The following is a 19,899-nucleotide window of genomic DNA, read 5'->3' as shown; positions in this document are numbered from 1 at the left end:
CTGTAGTCAATCCAGGCTGTGCTCAGATTGGTCTGTCTAGACCTTGAGTCTTGGGTAACTGCTCTGTCTATGAGTAACTGGTGTTTTGAACCTCTGGTGTTGTTCCCAATGCCCTTTTGAGCTATGCTCCTGTACTGACCCATATGGTCCTGTAGCTTGGCGGCTGTGATACCTGACAGAGCTTTCCACGTTGTGGAGAGGCAGGATATTGGCCGATAGTTGGACAGTACTGTTCCTTTGTGTGGTCTTTCGTGATCAACATTGTCCTTCTTTGTTTTAGCCAGTCTGGGTGAGAGCCTGCTGCTAGCAGCTGGTTCATCTGTGCTGCTAGGCGTTCATGCACTGCTGTTAGTTTCTTCAGCCAGTGAGTGTGGATCATGTCTGGGGCAGATGCTGTCCAGTTCTTCATGTTCTTGACCTGCTGTTGGATGTCTGCTACTGTGATGGTGACCGGTTCCTGTTCTGGAAGATTGCTGTGATCTGCTCTCAGTTCTTGCAGCCACTTTGCACTGGTGTTATGCGTCTTCTCTTTCTCCCATATGTTCTTCCAGTACTGTTCAGTTTCTGCTGTTGGTGGCTCTGCTGTTAATGTATAGTTGTACTGCAGTTGAGAGTACACCTTGGATGATTCTTTGGAGAACAGGTCATTTATCGTCTTGGCTTCTCTAATGTATCTCCTTAGCCTGGTAGCCAGTGCTGTGAGCCTTTGTTTAGCAGTCTTTAGGGCTTCAGATGGAATCAGGCCCTTGCATTTTTTCAGTAGCCAAGTCTTGCCCTTAATCTCCACACCCTTCTGTAGTTCAACCAGCTGACTAACTTCTCTCCGAGTTGCCTTGATCTTAGCCTCCAACCTCATTTTCCAGGGGTGATATGTACTGCTGTTCTTCTTGATTGTGTAGCCAAGCACCTCCAGAATTACAGTGGCTGTAGCATATACCAGTTCATTTTTTTTGAGTTATGGTGGTAGTAGGGATTGTCGTGAGGGCTCTGTTGGCATCTTCTAGCATGCTATCTGATGGTACCTCTCCAATGAGCCTTGGTAATCAGTCTCAAGAGTTGACTGTAGCTAGTTTATCCATGATCTTATGCCTCATATTAGCTGCTATGCTCTGTAATAGAAGGGGTGGCAGTGACATTCCAGTTTCAGGTGTTGGCTGCACATCCAGTTGTTCTTCCGGGTCTTCTTGAGACGTAATGTGTAGTTGGTCTAAAGTTATGAGAGCAGCTTCCTCTTTGCTATGTTGAGCATTGGGTAACTAACTGTTTCTCAGTTAGTATGGATGGACATCTTCTGTCCATCCATATTTCCCTCATACATTTCATTAGGTCTACTGTTATAGTAGCATTCCATCAATTCCAGGCTCTCTTGTCTCCATGTATGGTTTGTATGTGTATGTATGTGTGTGTACACACACACACACTCACAAACACACAGATCAAGAATGATGTTAAGTATTTATATTTGCATTCAAAATTCTTCAGGGCTTTGTAATTTGAAAAGAAAAGTACTTGAATAAGTATCTTCATTTTCAATTTTAACATGTTTTTCACTTCTAACTTTTTTTGTGATGAAATGATTACAACCATAACATCACTGTTATTTCCTTAAGCACTAGCATTCTAGAGAGTGTACAGTTTCATTTTAATTTAGCTAAAAGAGATAAAAGTAATGCTTTTAACTGAACTGTATAATTCAGTGGCTTTGAGGTCGGTATGTCAGAAGTCCAAAGTCAACTGATTTTAGAAAATGTCTCAGAACCCCATAATAACAAGAAATCAGAAATAAACTACCTTGTGAGACTGTCACTCAGAAAGACTGATTTAAATCTTATGTTGAGGAAACAGGATATATATATATATCAGGTTTCACTATCCTTATACTTAGTCACCTCCCTTACAATGCAATATATATCCTCAGGTAAGTGGAGTATAGAAGTCCAGACTTTGTGAATTATCCTATGCGTTACAACTTTGCTTAATATAAAATACTAATGTACTTTTTCCTATTTTTCTATTTGAAAACACAAACCAGTCACTTTTCAAAGAGGAGATGGAGGACTTATGAGCAACGGAAGGTATACTTGTAATTTACAGATCTTACTCGTTTTAGGATTTGTCATCGTTTAGCCCATCTTTAATTTTTGTTTAGGAGCTAGAGACAGAGAGAGATGATCAGATGTAAAAGTAACAATTCTAGGAGGAATTAAATGGATTAAACTAGCTTTTAATGATCTGTTGTACACTTAAGGAAATCAAGCCCAGATGTTTGATATCTCCCAGATGCCCAAGAAGAAATTAGTAGAAAGTATCAGAAGGAATGTATTCATTTGTTTTCAGGATAGTTATTGCATTAATTAGGCATTAGTAAATGAAGTTGCTGTTGTTTAAGAGTCCTTATTGGCTCCCATTAAATTGCAGTGAATGAACAATTACACACAATCGTTCACAAAATAAATGATTCACAGAAGATGAATAAGTAGATTGATAGGACTAGATTCTACAACTTTGGTCACTCAATTGAAATTGATAAAAGTTGATAACAGACCCATATATCCTCATATATTTTCTCTGTGCCAATATGGAGACTGTAATTAGGGTCTGGTAATAACTTCCCATCTCCCATTGAATCAATATTTTAGCAAAAAAGGGATTAAGTCTAATGAGAGTACATAGATGAGGCAAGAAAGCTGCTTGATCTTCTTATTGCCGTTTCTATAGAAACCCATGCTTCTCTCTGAAATTATACAGAAGGGATTATGGGGGTGCAAGAAAAAATATAGTGGTCATAAATGTAAAGTACAAACATCTGATGAAAAATCTGTCTAATACAAAATTCTAATTTCCACTGTTACTTTTTGTTTTTAAAAAGGTGTTGATAAGTATACTCTTAGATTTATTTGCTTCATGTTTGCTTTCCATCTTTATTTATCTTACCAAATTTTAGGAACAAGCTTGCTGAAACATATTATTTAAATTAAACTTAATGTATAAATCATCAGTTCGTTTCAGTCAAAATATATTCTGTCTTCAGTAGTTTACAAAAACTGAAAACAAATCATATGGAAGTCTGCTGTCATAGATAGAACTGCTATTTTGAATTTTCCATTAATCCCATTCAAACTTGCTTGCTTTTAAATTCATGCAAGAGTGCTCAGAGGAAAATCTAGCATCTTGTGGATGACAGACATATATTTGGAATGCAGTAAGTGAAGGAATAGTTACCCAGAGTCCTGGAAATGGTTGATATAGAACAGTCACTTTGAGTGATTATTCCCTTGAGGTAGCAATTTATCATTTCTTCCTGCTTTAGGATCTTTCAGTAGTGCAGCCTATTCCTTCTTTTCAGCACAGACAATAGAAATCATTGGGATTACAGCAAACTGTGCTTGGGCATGCCAGAGTTTCTACAGGCAGTGTGTCTGGTTTATACAGAATCCCAGTTAACTGCTGAAGATTTTTAAATGCAGAAAGATTTCAGTTTTAATATAAAATAATTTTACAAATTTCACAGAATTGTTATGACTGTTTATGGAGCCTAATGGAATGTCTTTATTACAGTTGCATAGATTTGTCACATAAATATTTTATTGTTGGCTTTGCTTAGTCGTCCAGGCCTGTTAAATGCAAGTGACCCAAGTTATCCTTGGCTTGCGGATTCTTGGCCCGCCACCAGCCTGCCAGTTAACAACAGTACCAATGGACCAAGTGATCTTGGGAATTTCAGTCGTGGAGGTACGTTTTCCATTTTCTTAACATGTATAATGTTTATTGCCAGGACACATTTTTTTTTATCCAACATATTTAAAAAAATAATAATAATGATGGGAATATAAGCAATGAAAATAAAAAGTACCAAGTAATAATATAATATATTGTTACACTGTATATTTATACAGAACCTTTCTATGTCTTCAAGAGGTTTATAAAATAAAATATTTATATATTTAGTCATTTTTTATAGCTAAACTCAACAGGGCATACAATTAAAACAGCATAATACTATAAAAATAAGGTATAATACGATATAAAACAGTTACATCAAACACAATTCAGCAATCAAAAACATACCACCTGGTTAAAAAACCTGGCCTAGGGGAAACAGAACAAAACAAAACAGGTCATCATGCTTTACAAAGAGCAGGCAGATTCAGACCGTCCAGATCATGGAGAAATGCTGTTCCATAGGGCAGGGATAGAGAAGACATTTTATTTCCTTGGTCCCAACAGGGGATATTGTTGAAGTGACAGAATCTAGAGCACGCCTCCCTGTCAGATCTTATTAGATTGGCAAAGATAATCAGAGACAGGTCATCCCAGAAATAATAGATCCTGTGCCATGGAGTGTTTTAAAAGCGATAGCTAGTCTCTAGAATTCCATCTAGAAACCCACTGCCAACAAGTGCAGCTTGCAAAGTAGTGAATTGTCTTCAAGGACAATTCTACAGCCCCTTGTAAAGCACATTGCAGTAATTCCAATGAGCCACTGGGAGTCACACAGTGTACAAATTTAATAAATAAACAAACAAACAAGAGCTGACCATGAGTAAGGCGGTCCAAGCCATGGCTCTTCAGGCAGGAGCTATAAGTCTAGAAGGACCCTGAACTCACACAACAGCTTTGTTTGGAGTAATACAGTCCCATTCAGAAATCCTGAAGATCCTCAGCTACTCAGTCTTGCTAAGGTTGAGCCTGAGTCCCATCTGTTTCTTCCTAATAAATAATAGAAAACTGTAGTTCTAACCATGTGAATCAGACCTCCCCCAATAATCCCCCAATAATCCCATTTGACCAGATATATAACAACAGACATCAGACATCTTAGTTCCAATCCTATCAGTTCCAGTTAGATTATGGTTTTACATATCATAAGCAAAAGCTTAAATAGAGATCAGTAGTTAATTGAAAGCACAATCACTTTCAGTGGGTACAAAGCTGACAATGGGTTGTCCTACTCAGCAGCCTGGCTGCAACATTCTACTTCAGCTTTTCAGTGCAAGAATCCAAATTAAAGTGCAGTATAAGGTAACTGACTCCACTGTTAAAGTGCTCCTAATTTTAGAAATTTCTTTCTAATGTTCAGTTCTGCCTTTCTAAAACTTAAGTCCATTATTCCATGTTCTGCAGTCTGGGACAAGTGAGAATAGCCCTTCACTTTCTGTGTAACATCCATTCTGGTGCCTGAAAAGTGCAAATCTATCCTACTTCATTCTTCTCAAGGTTAAACATTCCCTATTCCTTCAATCACGTTTTGTAGTTCCCTGATCATTCTTTTCTTTGAATCTATTCCAATTCATCTATTTGTCTTAAGTGGCACTTAGAACTGGAAACTGTGCTCAAGGTGGGCCTTCCCTAGCAGAATATAGTGTTAGCTTTTAAACAACATTGAGTCTATGTAGAGTCTGTGATATAAAAATGCTATACATATTATTTAATTTAATTTGGAAACTTGATTTCTCTTTATTTCTATATTTGCCCTTTTGCTCATATTCAGTTTGTAATTAACTATTGTTCTTCTATTATATTATTTTTGCCAAACCACATATGCCTCATGATATACCAGGCATTTCATTTATTTTCCCAAGCGTATAACTTGCACAAAGTTCTGTTAACTACTCTTTTCACTTTTCCATGAGAGAATTTAGTCTACGCCATTTACTGAAATAACATGAGAAATAAATTAAAAAAAAAAAAAATAGTACTGTAATGACCTTTTGCCATCTATCTATCTATCTATCTGTCTGTCTGTCTGTCTGTCTGTCTGTCTGTCTGTCTGTCTGTCTATCTATCTATCTATCTATCTATCTATCTATCTATCTATCTATCTATCTATCTATCTATCTCTTTTCAGTTTTGCCAACCATATCAGTAGGAGTAGAATTGAAAATGGCATCGAAAAGCAGAAAGGTTAAAAGCTATTCATTGCAGGTTATACCACTTATGTGATTTGTACTGATGAATGCAACAGATGTGGACTGGGAAAAAATAAGTTCCCAAAAATGTGGATTAAAATCATAATTCAACAATCCCTAATGTTAAAATCATAATTCAATAATCCCTAATTATTATTACTGGGAGAATATTTTGTGGTGTTATAGAAGGACTTCATAATGCATTAGGATAAACATTAATTTTGTGGTAATTATTTTGTATAAATAATATTTGGCCATTTAATTTTATAGTAATGAAGCATCATTCCCTTGGATATCACCTAGTGGACTAAAATAATTTTGATGAATAATCAAACCAACCATTTAATCTTCTATCTAATATTAAATTTAAAGTAAGTCTATGTGTTAGCATATTTCAAGTCTCAATTAATGGTTTCCATAGAATATCTTGACTGATTAGATGACTTCTTCAAAATGAAGAAGAAAAACATTCCAAAATAATTTACTCCTTTAATTATTTTGTCTTCTTAAAATTATCCAGGACAATTAAAAAATAATAAATACATTGAAATAGTATTGGCCAAAACCTTTTCAAAAGAATATCTAAAGATAACTCTGTGTTCATTCAGTAGTTTGTGCAATGCTCACAGGGTGGAAGTGGGGCAGTAGAAGGAGATTGTTTCTTCTATGATTTTTATCATATCCCTTGAGCACGACAGTGTCATTGGCACTGACATAAAATGAACAATTGGAAACAGTCTTCAGGACAGAAATATTCCAAGCTTCACTTTCACAGCTGAAGATATGGAGGAAATATGGCTTTAAGCAGTGAGATGTGAAGGACAAGTGGAAAGTTTGTCAAAGATGCTGATAGAAAGGCAAAGGCTGTACATCATTTTCCCTTCACTGGCTCATGGAAACTGTCTCAGCTGAAAGGCAAATGTGCAGAATGATATATTTATTTTTCATATTAAAACCTTGATAGCTTAGTATTTTTCTCTATAATGCTATTTTCTTTGCCTTCCATTCCTCTGTTTGCATCACAGATGTGCTACCTCCAATGCCAGGGGATAAAACTGCCACAATGCTTTCTGATGGAGCCATTTATAGCAGCATTGACTTCAGTACCAAAACTAGCTACAACAGTTCCAGCCAAATAACACAAGCTACTCCATATGCCACAACACAAATACTGCATTCCAACAGCATCCATGAATTGGCAGTTGATTTACCGGATCCTCAGTGGAAAAGTTCAATTCAGCAAAAAAGTGATTTAATGGGATTTGGTTACTCTCTCCCAGATCAGAGCAAAGGCAACAATGGTGATTCTTGTTCTTATTTTTCTTTTATGAAAATCTTCTCTGCATAGGTAGAAAATTCTAATTTGCCATCTTCTGTTCCCACTTCCTTTAATGTATCTTGCATGCATCCTAAAACGTTACAAATACAACTAATTGTAATATTCTATTTCAGTTTCTTTCATCTTTTGATAATTTCACATATATTCATTCCACCCTGCTGCCAATAAGATACACTAGGTTAAATATTTAAAACATCCTACATATAAGCTGTTTATGAGCTAACTGCATGTTGTGCATGTGCTATAAACTAATCACATGATGGCACTATGACCTTTGCCCTTTAACCCTTAGCCTTACTTTACATCCCTGACTACCGATTGGCTGAGGGATTGTCTAATAGAATGCCACACAACCAGTCACAAGATTTCAGCACCACCAGCTCTCACAACAGCTCAGAAAGGAGTGACAGCCTCTCAGGTTGGTTTCAATAACAATATACATAAGAAGGAAGTTTTTATTTTTAAGTAATATTATAAATTTGAAAGGCCCAAGGTATGTGATCAATTACTGTGGTATGCTTTCATGTAAACATATCTGAATGTGTCACAATCATATATAAATCCATTATTTTGCTTTTTTAAAAGTATACTTTATTTGCCCCAGTTTAAGAAGCTAATTTAGAGACTACATCAATTATGTATGATTTTGTTTCCTGTATATTTCAGCAGGAATAGATTTTTTTTCCTATAAAAATTTCACCTTTCTGGAGCAGTACCTCCTAACTGTAAATTAATCTTCACTTTATAGCTTTGATTTTCTCTAAGGAGTGTCATGATGGGTTAATATTTTGATCGTATTATTATTGTGCAGCATCACAGTATCTCTGATATATATCAATAAATCCAGCAGTAGAAATATATTGGAATTGAAAGATAAGAGTCTTATAATACATGGCTATTTAAAATGTTTAGAGCTATATCCAAACATAAACCAAAGGTAGTATGCTAGATATTGTAAAGTAATCATTGTACATGCCATCAAGCTGGGTCACAGTACATAAACAACAGTATAAAATCCCACTGTAATGTAACAAATTATATTATGCATGCCATTTTTTAAAAAAATCAACTTTTAAAAAACATGTGAAGTTATTTTTGCCATTCCTATTGTCTTGTCAGTTTCTATTTTTATTGCTCTTCTACTTATTTCCATATATCTATCCTCTAAAATCCCTGTGTTGCCTTTATCCATTCAGAATTCTTCTGTATGATTGCCTAATTCTGTTTGTTGTTTCATTCTTCTTCTTTGGTATATAGCATGTTATGATCAAGTATAGTATGATGATTAGGTATTTTGAATTTCCACAAAATGTGATAGATCCTCATCATTTGATATGTGTATATATTCTTATCTATTTTTTATAATTATTTTTTCATTCCTCACTGTTCATTTCTCCATGGGTAACAGATAGATAGATAGATAGATAGATAGATAGATAGATAGATAGATAGATAGATAGATAGATAGATAGACAGACAGACAGACAGACAGACAGACAGACAGACAGACAGACAGACAGACAGACAGACAGACGAGGGAGGGAGACTACTGCATTGAATTGATTTAAAATATTACAAAAATACATTATTTCTGTATTTTTTTAACTGAATGCTGCAAAGCTGTTCCAATAATAAACTGCTTATAGAATTTTTTTTAGGGTTTAGCACCTATACTTGGCTTTCTGACTGAAAATAAGCCAAATGAGTCATCTTTGGGATTCTGTTCTTAATAACTGAGAAAGTGAGCCTGGGAAATGGTATTATAAATACTCTGTGTTTTGAAGCAATTTGCTCTGGTGTTTTATTTTTCCTAACACTTATTGCATGGGAATTTAAAACAGACAAAATAAATCAATAAATACAGTTTTGACACAGCAAGTACATTTTAACTTTTATTCAAGTTATGATTCATTGTGACTAGGCTATATGGAGTTTGTGAAATGAAAAGAAGTAATGCTTGGTAATTATGCAGGCTTTTTTTTTTTTAATGCCATTCCAGTCTATTATTATTTCTAACCTTATGTCAGCTATAACATCTTGCTGCTGATGTTGCTAAAATAAAAATAGGGGGGGAAAAAATCCTCATGCTTTCACTTTTTTTTAAGCATGCCATCTGGAATCAAAGCTCTTTCTGGAAATAGAAATATGTAAATAATTAACTTAGCTTCTTCATATTCCTGTAATGTTTCTTGATTTCAGGTGGGAAAGGAGGAAAGAAAAAGAAAAACAAAAATACTTCCAAGACTCAGAAAAATAATGGGTCTAGCTGGGCCAATGTTCCTCTCCCACCTCCTCCAATACATCCACTTCCAGGAACAGAGTTAGAACACTATGGGGTGGATCCACAAGAACAAGGGTAATGTATTTTCCTTTGAACAATTTGGAACCCAGTATCTGATAGCTAAGGTCCATCATGTGGGATAGCCATTTATTCTGAAGTTTGAAGAAAGAGCTTATAGGTGCCAGACCTTTCATATACATTTATTACAATAGTATTTTAATCCAACTGGCTCAGTAATCCCTTACTCCATACACTTCCATTATAAATGCATATTTTCATCTCACTATTGAATATTGAATATAAGAAAAAATTCAATTTCAAATGAACTTCCACAGATAAGGATATTCCTTCTCTATCTTTAATTATTATGAGCAATGTCACATAATTGCCAGTGTGGTTTTTTTATTCTCCAGACTTTAATTCTGGAGGAAATGTAGTGCTAAATAATAAACATCAGTAGCATGGACCTCACATATCTGAGAGTTAACTCTCTATTTAGGTCTACAGATATTCTCACTTAATTTCTAAATCATAGGGTTCCCATTACCCTATAATATATTGTTTGTTTGGTTTGTTTGTTTTTGTTTTGTTTTGTTTTTCAAAAATTGAAAGCCAGTTACCAAGCCAGCAGTGTGATTCTTATATTTAGATTTCTGTGAAAACTCAATGTATTTGTACAGTGTACACATACATTGCATACATGTACTTGCATATACTAGTTCTTGATACCACATAATACAAATCCTGAGCACTTCACACTGGAATCCAAATTGAAGTACAGTATCTCCCCAATATGGCTGTCCAACTTCTGTTTCAAGATTCAAGTAGTGCTTAATTATTGTTTTAGTAATGAAGTAGAATCATTTTTCAACTCCAAGCATTTTTACACACGCGCGCACACACACACACACACACACACACACTGTATTATTGTCCCTTTGGTTTTAATTTCTATATGCTGCCTAGAGTCACTGATGAGATGGGTGGCAATATAAAGGGTACAAATAATATCTAAGAAAAGATATTTGCTATCTACCACTACCACCTTTTCAACAGGACTACACTGTTGAATTGTTCTTACTAACAGGGAGTTCTTAACATCAACCAAATCTTCCCTTCTTATATCATAATACTGTTATTCTGTGGAATGCACTCTAGGGTGGTTTCTTTAAAAAGGGGAAAATAAGGATCCAGAGACCCATCAGTCTAAATTCAGTACTTGAACTGATTATAGAACAGATTGTAACAAGCTTGCTTTGTAAGCATGTTAAAAACAGTCAGTTAAATGAAATATAATAAAAAGAAGCATGAATTTATACACTTAGAAAAAGTGCACAGGATATCTGACTTCACAACGGTACATATGGAAATGATCTTGGAATTGTATTTAATCACATGATGAATAAGGGTCAGCAGTGTGATGTGGCCACTAAAGAGGCAAATGAAATTTTAGGCTTTATTGGGATATAGCTTCCAAATCACAGGAAATAATAGATCCATTTCATTCTGCATTGGTGCGACTCATCATGAATATGTGTCAATACACAATTCTGTTAGGAAAGGCTGAGACAAGTTGGAATAAGCTCAGAGAAGACCAACAAATATAATTAGGGGACTAGAACTAACTCCTATCCCTCAATACTGAAAGAGTTGGAAAAGTTTGTTCTTCAGAAACATAGATGGGGAAGGGAATATAATAGCACTTCAAACACTTTAAAGCAGTTGTCCTCAAACTTTTTAAACAGGGGGCCAGTTCACAGTCCCTCAGAATGTTGGGGGGCCGGGCTATTTATTTATTTATTTACTATTAAACTTGTATGCTGCCCATCTCCCCCAACGGGTGGCTCTGGGCAGCTCACAATAATAGTTTGAAAAAAATATGAATGAATTCTTATGCACACTGCACATATTTTATTTGTAGTACAAAAAAAAAAAACAGGAAAAAAACAATACAATAATTAAAATAAAGAACAATTTTAACCAACATAAACCCCACTCTGCATTGGTGTTCAGTGTCAGTAAATGTTATCATCCCCCCATCCCATCCCCCGCCCCCTTCCCCCCACATTATTGGTCAGTGCCAGTGGCCATTCTTCTACTTGAGGGGCAACCACACAGCCCAAATGGAGAAAGTAATAGGGTGCCCTGGACCCCCCCCCCCCGATCACCCTGCACAGAGGATCCCTCCTGTGGAGTATGAGGAAGTATGAGTTGAAGTGCCCCTGTGGTTGTAAATGTGGACAGGCTGCCAAGTGCCTGAATTTTGATCATGTGACTTCAGGGGTGCTGCAACAGCTATAACTTTGGGGACTGCCTGTACAAAGAATTTGAGATGATGGAACAGGTCTGGGCAAGGAAGAGGAGTTTGGATATAAATGCAAGGAACAGAAGAGAAGAAAAAGTGAAACAAACTGAGTACAATGCTTTCTGCGGTCCTGATAATTTGCAAAGAAGTAGGCTGACCTGATTTCCAAAAATAAAAACTTGGATATACGAATATTAAAAAATGCATACATGTATACAAATCTACAAGTCAATTTCCCCAAAGTCACAGGCAAAAATTACCAGGAAAAAAAGGACACAAAGATGTTTAGAAGAGCTTCTCTGGAATGAAGCAACTTTAAGTAGTTCCAAACACTCCTGTTCCCTGTTGTGCTTTTACACTCTGTGAAAAATTATTTCCAGGCCAAATTAATTTAATAAATGACTAACAATCAATTGACCACTCTCTCCATCATAAGGCTGTCAGACCTGATCTGTAAAAATCCATTAGTTGTCAGCAAAGAGATACAGGAAACACTAACTTTGCTTCTTATTCTGGATTTCTGCAGACTAGTACTAATCAATCAGCCAGTAAAATGGATAATGGAATAGCTTCATTCCCATGTTCCCTTCCACCATAAGGTACCCCGAGACTTGATGAGTAATGGAAAGACATCATTTCTTTGGCTACTTGTTCCCATACTGTTCTGCCTGCTCTACCTTGAGCCCTCCCATTAGTTCAAGGATGCCTTCCCCAAAATCAGGACTGTCCCTGTAAAACTGGAATTTAATCTTGGAAATAAGTTTCAGGCACTGATAGTGCCTTCTGTTGAGTAAAACCTAGTCATGGCCGCAGGTTATTGGGAATATTTTAATGACATTCCCAAAGAAATCCATTGTGTGGGTAAAACAGGAAGGAACATAAAATGCAAACCCCAAGCACCATGAGAACGGGGCTCCTGCCATTCTCCAAATAGGGCGCCTATACTCATGTGACCTGGGGAAGACCAGATGGTTTCCGAGGGATTGCAAGAACGGGGTGGGCAATTGGGAGAAAGAATGACACAAGCAGCTTGGAGAACGACACACCAATCACCCTGCACGGAGGATCCCTCCCGCGGAGTACGAGGAGAGCTGCCGGACCCGGCATACCTGTAATGTAGACTAGTCCGGCTCTGCGATCTCCCTCCTCGTGCATCGCCTGCAGCTCCCGACACAGCCCTGACACAGCCCCGACACTTCTGCTTCTGAGAGAGCAGCGGCAGCCAATCAGGCAGGCGGGCCAGATAAATGACCCTGGCAGGCCGTATCCGGCCCGCGGGCCATAGTTTGAGGACCCCTGCTTTAAAGGATATCAAATAGAACTAGGTTAAATGCTGCTTGTCATCATTCCAAAGTACAACACACAAAATAATGGATTTAACTTACCAGTGGTCCTTGGTTAACAACCACTCATTCAACGACTGTTCAAAGTTATGATGGCACTGAACCAGTGGTACTTACAACTAGTTCTTGAAGTTTTGGACATCTCAGCACCCCCATGATCACATGATTGCAATCTGAGTGCTTGGCAACTAGCTCTCACTTACGATGGTTGCAGCATCCCAGGATCACATGATCACCACTTATGACCATCCCTGCTGGCTTCCCACAAGCAAAGTCAATGGGGAAGCCAGCAGGTAAGGTCTCAAGTCATTCTGATAAGTCTCCCCCACCCAGCAGCAGCCAGCCCCAGCCCCAACACACTGCACCAGCCAGCCACACACCCTCATGCACCCTCTCCCACCCAGCAGCAGCCACTTACTTGCCTGCTGGCCTGCTTTCAAGGACCCGAGACTTGTAACTTCTTGCCAGCAGGAACCACTGACTTTGGTTGTTCGAAGCCAGCAGGAAGTTGCGAGGAGGTCCTCACTTAATGACCCATAATCCTCACTTAATGATGGCATTGGGGAGTGCTGGGATTGCTGTTGCTAAGCAATGCAGTCATGTGACTTTGCACTATTACTGCATTGCTTAGTGATGGAAATTCCAGTCCCAATTACCGCTGCTAACTGAGGACTATCTGTACAGTAAATGACAGGCCAATAGAATATATACACAGCTTCCTAATATTAAGAAAAAATAAACAGTATCACCAATTATGATTGAATTGATGGACTTCTTTTCACTGGCTACGTTTAAGTGAAAGCTAGAACTGTGTCTGTCACAGATATTTAATTCCTGCACTGAACAAGGGTCAAACTCCAAAGTCTAAATGGCCCCTTTCAACTCTACAAATATATGAAATGTATGAGTCTATGTTCATTCTGATATTTCATGAAATGGTTTAATAGGTCCCAGTATATAGTAGTCTCATTTAGTCCTTTGGTACACAGTTCCTTAGCTTAAATTCTCATTTGAAAGTCTTTCTCATCAAAGAATGCTTAAAGAAGCATGAAATCTTTGGTTCATAATGGAACAAAAGTCTGGTCCAAGAAAAAATTAGGAGAAAAAAATGGGAATTTTCCCCCAATGTTCTCTCTTAATTCTGTTCGTGCAATGTAGTCCTCAATTTATGACCATTTGTTCAGTGACTGTTCAAAGTTACAACTGCACTGAATGAATGGTGGTTATGACCAGTCCTTTGAGTTCCAGCTGTCCCAGCAACACACAGTCATGTGATCATGATATGGGTGCTCAGCAACCACCTCGCAGTTACAACTGGTTGTAGTGCCCTGCAATCGTGTGATCGCGTTGTGTGACCTTCCTGCCAGCTTCCCCAGAAACTCAATGGGGAAGCCAGCAGGGAAGCTGCAAGTCACTGGGGTAAGTTTCTCCCACCCATGCACCCTTCCCCAGCCCCTCTGTGCTCATGTCATGCCAGTCACTTGTGCACCCCCACACACTCTCTCTGACCCTCACCAAGCCTCCTTCGCACCCTGTGCACCCTTGTGCACCCTCCCTGAGCTTCGCTGTACCTCTCTTGAACCCTTGCATGTCCTCGTGCACCCCTGCACACCATCCCCAAGCCTCACCATGCCTCCCTTGCACATCCTCCCTGAGCTTTGCCATGCCTCCCTTGCACCCTTGTGCACCCCCACACACCCTTGTGCACCTTCCTTGACCCTTCCCATGCCTCCCTCACACCCTTGCATACCCTCCCCGAGCCTTGCTGCACCTCCCTTGCACCCTCATGGACCCCCTTACGCCCTCCCCCACCTGGCAACAGCCACTAACCCACCTGCTGGCCTGCTTGCAAGCCACCTGAATCTTGCAACTTCCTGTCAGCTTCCCTGCCAACTGACTTGGTTGTGGGAAGCCAGCAGGAGCTTGCCTCACTGAACAACCATAGGATTCAGTTAACAACGGTAACTGGGAGTGCAGGGATTCCTGTTGCTAAACAATGCAGTCATGGTTTATGACTGCATCACTTAGCTATGGAAATTCCAGTCCCAATTGCTGTTGTAAATGGAGGACTACCTGTAATTATTTGAATTGTCTGTCTGATATAAATAGTACAAGCAGAACACACATCTGCTTTGTCCCATAGTTTACATAATGATTTTGTTTGTATGACATGGCTGGTCGAGTCAGCCACAGGAAAGATATTTTAATGATATTAGCAAGTTTTTTTTTTTTACTTGTTGGTTAGAACACTATCAAAAATATTGAACGTCAGAAACATATTTTTCAAAAAGGGGGAAAAAATAAAATCTTGGCGTTGCTAAAATAAGAAGGTGACCTGTGACTACCCATACTTTGCTTAGTAAATACCCTTTAACTTATTTATTTTATTAGGTATATATCCTATCTTTTCCCTGCAGGAATTCAAAGAAGTATACATGTATTCCCCCCTTCCAATATTATCCTCATAACAGTTTCACAGTTGAATAGAATTTTAAATATGAGTGCTCCTAGCAACAAAGATGGATGTCTGCTATCTGTATTACATAATTATTAGAACTTTAAGATTCAAATGTGAACCAAAATAATTTATTTTATAGGTACAGCAGTGATGGTTGGTGTCCACCTTTACCAGTCCAGACATATTTGCATCAGGGAATGGAAGATGAACTTGAAGAAGATGACAGAGTTCCTACACCTCCTGTCCGAGGAGTGGCTTCTTCCCCTGCAATCTCCTTTGGACAGCAGTCCACTGCAACATTAACTCCCTCTCCAAGAGAAGAAATGCAACCTATGCTTCAGGCGCATCTTGATGAGCTGACCAGGGCATATCAGTTTGATGTAGCAAAGCAAGCATGGTAAACGCGACCATTATCAACATTTAAATCCCACGCAAGTGGATGATTAAAGACCAATAGGGCCTAGATTCTGCAGAGACATAACTGTATACTAAATAGATAGATAGATAGATAGATAGATAGATAGATAGATAGATAGATAGATAGATAGATAGATAGATAGATAGATAGATAGATGCAGATTCTTTCCTCTTGGCAGAATTATGACGTGAATGGCTTTATCACTCAAACTGCCAACTAGTGAATAAAAAGAGGTTTCTTGACTTCTGTGGCCATTTGATTAAAAAAAAGTTATCTGCTCTGTTTAAGGTGAATTATAACATGGATCCCTTTGCTTCCCCATTTCAAAAGCCCAGAAAATAGGCATATAAAATATACTTTTTATATAAGGACTAGTGAATCATAAAGAAAAAGTTACATGTAAACAAGTAGTGATCAACTACGTACATGTAGTCCCCAGTTTAAGAACAAGTTCCATTTCCACAGTCTGTTTTTAAGTCAAATTTGTATGTAAGCCACAACAGTATTATTATATAATAGTGTATAAGTAGTATTGTGTAATTAACTCAAACCATTGCGTATTTAACTCAAATCATTGTGTATTTAACTCGAATTTTGCTACAATAGGCTCCATTCTTTACTATGGGTCGTCCATAAACTGAACATTCTTAACCTGGGGAATACCTGTACCTCTTTCATTTTGCTTTTATGCTTGAATTGCTAGTTCATATATTCCATTCCGAAGCCACATCACGTTAGGTACAAGCCATCAGCTGTATCTGTAGGACTGATTAAGAATAATTTTGTGGAATATCTGGATGTATAACTATTGAAGCAGATTGGAAGTTTAAAAATATATGCATCAGGTTCATCTTTTTCAATTAATTGGCAAGCTGTTCCTGGATGCATTGCACACCAGTTCAAAGTTCATCTGAGCAATCATGGTAAACTGAATGTATGATCTTGATATATAAAGTTGTAATAGGATACAAGACTGGGAAAAAAGTATAGTTATTTGGCCTGAATTACAAGATGTACCTTACATGCTATTGCCCCAAGTTTTTAAAGCATCCCATAATGTCAAACTGAAGCTTTTGTAGGATTTTACTATTCAGCTTAGAGCTAGTAGCAACTAACATTTGAAAGAGTACTGCTACATACATATCCTGTGTATCAGTTTCATCCATCAAACTGGTTATGGATGCTTAGGTTTCCAAAGTACAAAACCAGGAATTTGAACCTGACTTATTATAAAGGGGTGGTAACACTAAGCATGCATTCACAAATAGTGGTCTCATTTAGTGATCATTAGTTTGAAATGAACAAAATTTATATCTTTCCATCCAGCCATTCTAGATTAGGTAAAGACCACTGCTATAAAAATATTTTTTTAAAAAAAATTCTTAATTGTAACCTATAGATTTATCAATTCCTAAATAAAGCATGTATCATTAAAATATTAATTAGTGTAAGTGGTAATTTTACCTTCTTCAGTGATTCTCTCTCTTCTGTGCAATAACCCAAGTATTACTCACTAGTTCTATCTTTACGATTTCAACAGAGAATTGCTGGAAGGGCTACAGTTAAGTTACTGTACCCTATTGAAGTGAAACCCAGGGATGGGACAATGAAACCCATACTCCCATGCAGTATTCATAAAGAAAACTGCTATGTGCATGGAAGAATGGATGGATGGATTGGAATGGGAGAGAAAATATAATGGAATTTCCTTTAAAGTATGTGCCAGAATGTTCTCTATCCTTCAAAAGAGAACTGACTACTTCTCTTAATGTACAGGTCTTTTCATGCAAAGATAATATGGGTATATTGCACTTTTTTGGGCGGCCACTCTGAATCCATGTGAATGAAGACTGTGGAGGGAGATGTTTGTAAAATATGTTGCATTTTTGCCTTCAAATATTGGGTATCATTATTCTAGGGTATTTCATATTGTTTCACTTGCTGCCAACTTACCTTTTTCTAAGTTGACTTCATAATATAAGCACCAAATGCAGGCACAGTTTTTAATGTTTTTTTTTTTAAAAAAAAAATAATAATCTAGTTGATATGCCCAGAGACTATACAGCTGTAAGGGCTAGAAGTATTTTTAAATGCTTAAAAAAAAAAAAAACCTGTGAATCTATGGGTAATGGCTTATGCTGCAGGAACATGCTGACTCCCTTGCTCCTTGTCATCTGAAAGCCCATGGATTTTGGAAGAATTGGTGTATTCATAGACTCTATCTGAAAAGAGCAGGTTAAAGGGTCAATCAATTAGTTTCTGTACTGCTTCTGTGACCTCGGAGAAGCAGTGATAAATGCTAAAATCTTTTCATTTCTCGACAGACACTTCCTTAAAATAGAGATTCTCTAGTTCTCGTGTAATTGTGGTCCTGTACAAAGGATTGTCAGGAAAACAAGCTTGGACAATTGCAGGCATTCTTTCTTTCCCTCCCTTCCTTAATTAAATCTCTTCATATTGCAGTGTTTCACTTAAATTTAATTTATATTAAGATGGAGAAATATTTAGTAGCAATTTAAGAATCAGTTTAAGATAAGTTTAAGAATTATCAACTTGTTTTAACTTGCTTAAATACAAATCTGAAAATACAGTAAATATGAGAGTGGCCACTGAAATTAGAGATATGCAGAGCTCACTGTTATGGGATGAGAACTTCCCAGCATTTCCTGAGATTTTTTTTTTTAAACCTGGAATATACTTATCCAGCCTTCCTGGAATGGTTTGGAAGCTAGTACTGAACCATTTCCAGAATTGCCATGTTATGGAATTAAATTAGAATGTTCCAGGGCACATTCGTATGTTCTATCACAGAACAGTAACTTTTACATGCAATTGATTGAAATCTTACATTGTGTAAGATTTGCAAGTTACTTCCAAACTCAGCTGCCCTGCTGTCTTCCTACCACTCCTCTCTAGCACTAATCTTACGATATACAGTATACAGCTTTCTCTCACATGCTTTAAAAAGGAGGGAGTAATTCAATCTCATTATCCATTTGCAGTTAATTCCCTGTAATTGGTTCTTCAAGTGGTTATTTTAAATTCATGTAATCCATGTTCCTCCCTTCTCAGAAGAATTTCTTGTTATTTCCTAAGTACAGGGCTCATTGAAAATTAGAGAAACACCTCCATAGGAGTACATGGGGAGGGGGTGCAGGTGGGGGGGAGCAAGTCTCCTGATTAATTTTTTTTTTTTTTTTAATAAAAAGATTAGCTCTGGAACATACTGAAAAGCTGCAGAACCTATATGAGCAAAGTCAGATGTCTACATGCATAATTACAGTTACACATAAGCAATCAGTTGTTCTAAAGAATAACTGACCACCTTGGAATTATTTTGCATTGATTCAGGCTTGTTTGAACTATGTAGATTGAAAAACCAGTTAGGAAACAAATTGTTTCTAAGATAAATTCAATTATTTCTCAAGATACTAGGGGGGAAAAAAAACCTCTAAGGGTACTTGTTGTTCCTGCTCTTTAAATAATAGAAAGTGTACTTTCTTATCAAATGCTATTTATTAAAGCAGATATGTTGGAAAATTACTGTAGATTCTAGTTTAGTTTGCACACAGCACACTTCCAGTCAATTCCTATACATATCAGAACAAGCACGTACACCACTCAGTTCAGCTAGCAAAAATATAGTTTGATGTTGATTAAACATCATTAAACATTAAAACCATTTAATTGACAAAACTGAAACAAAAGCAGGGACAGACATGAATAAGAATTTACATTATCTATATCTCTATATATCAAAAGGCACAGAGCTTTCCAGAGCCATTGGAAACAATACTGTTGGTAATTAAAATGGACAGTCCCAAAGGGAGTGGCCTTTGGTTATTC

The 19,899-nt window shown here is 37.3% G+C and overlaps 1 protein-coding gene across 9 annotated transcripts in view; it reads left to right on the top strand.

Annotated features, from left to right (window-relative positions):
* ROBO2 (roundabout guidance receptor 2) overlaps window positions 1–19,899 on the top strand; it is a 599,875-nt gene that overhangs the window by 543,436 nt on the left and 36,540 nt on the right. For all 9 annotated transcript variants that reach the window (XM_088144588.1, XM_088144583.1, XM_088144586.1 and 6 more), the window contains 5 exons: window positions 2,033–2,075; window positions 3,605–3,732; window positions 6,935–7,210; window positions 9,448–9,604; window positions 15,775–16,032. In XM_088144588.1, coding sequence (XP_088000714.1) covers window positions 2,033–2,075; window positions 3,605–3,732; window positions 6,935–7,210; window positions 9,448–9,604; window positions 15,775–16,032 — 862 coding nt within the window. The remainder of the gene's footprint in view (window positions 1–2,032; window positions 2,076–3,604; window positions 3,733–6,934; window positions 7,211–9,447; window positions 9,605–15,774; window positions 16,033–19,899) is intronic.

The sequence above is a fragment of the Python bivittatus genome, unplaced genomic scaffold, assembly GCF_059951505.1.
Source record: "Python bivittatus isolate LINGU-HERP-01145 unplaced genomic scaffold, Pbiv_v1 ctg000350_np1212, whole genome shotgun sequence".
Classification (NCBI taxonomy): Eukaryota; Metazoa; Chordata; class Lepidosauria; order Squamata; family Pythonidae; genus Python; species Python bivittatus.
The sequence above is the reverse complement of the archived record's forward strand: the minus strand, read 5'-3'. Positions and strand labels throughout refer to the sequence as shown.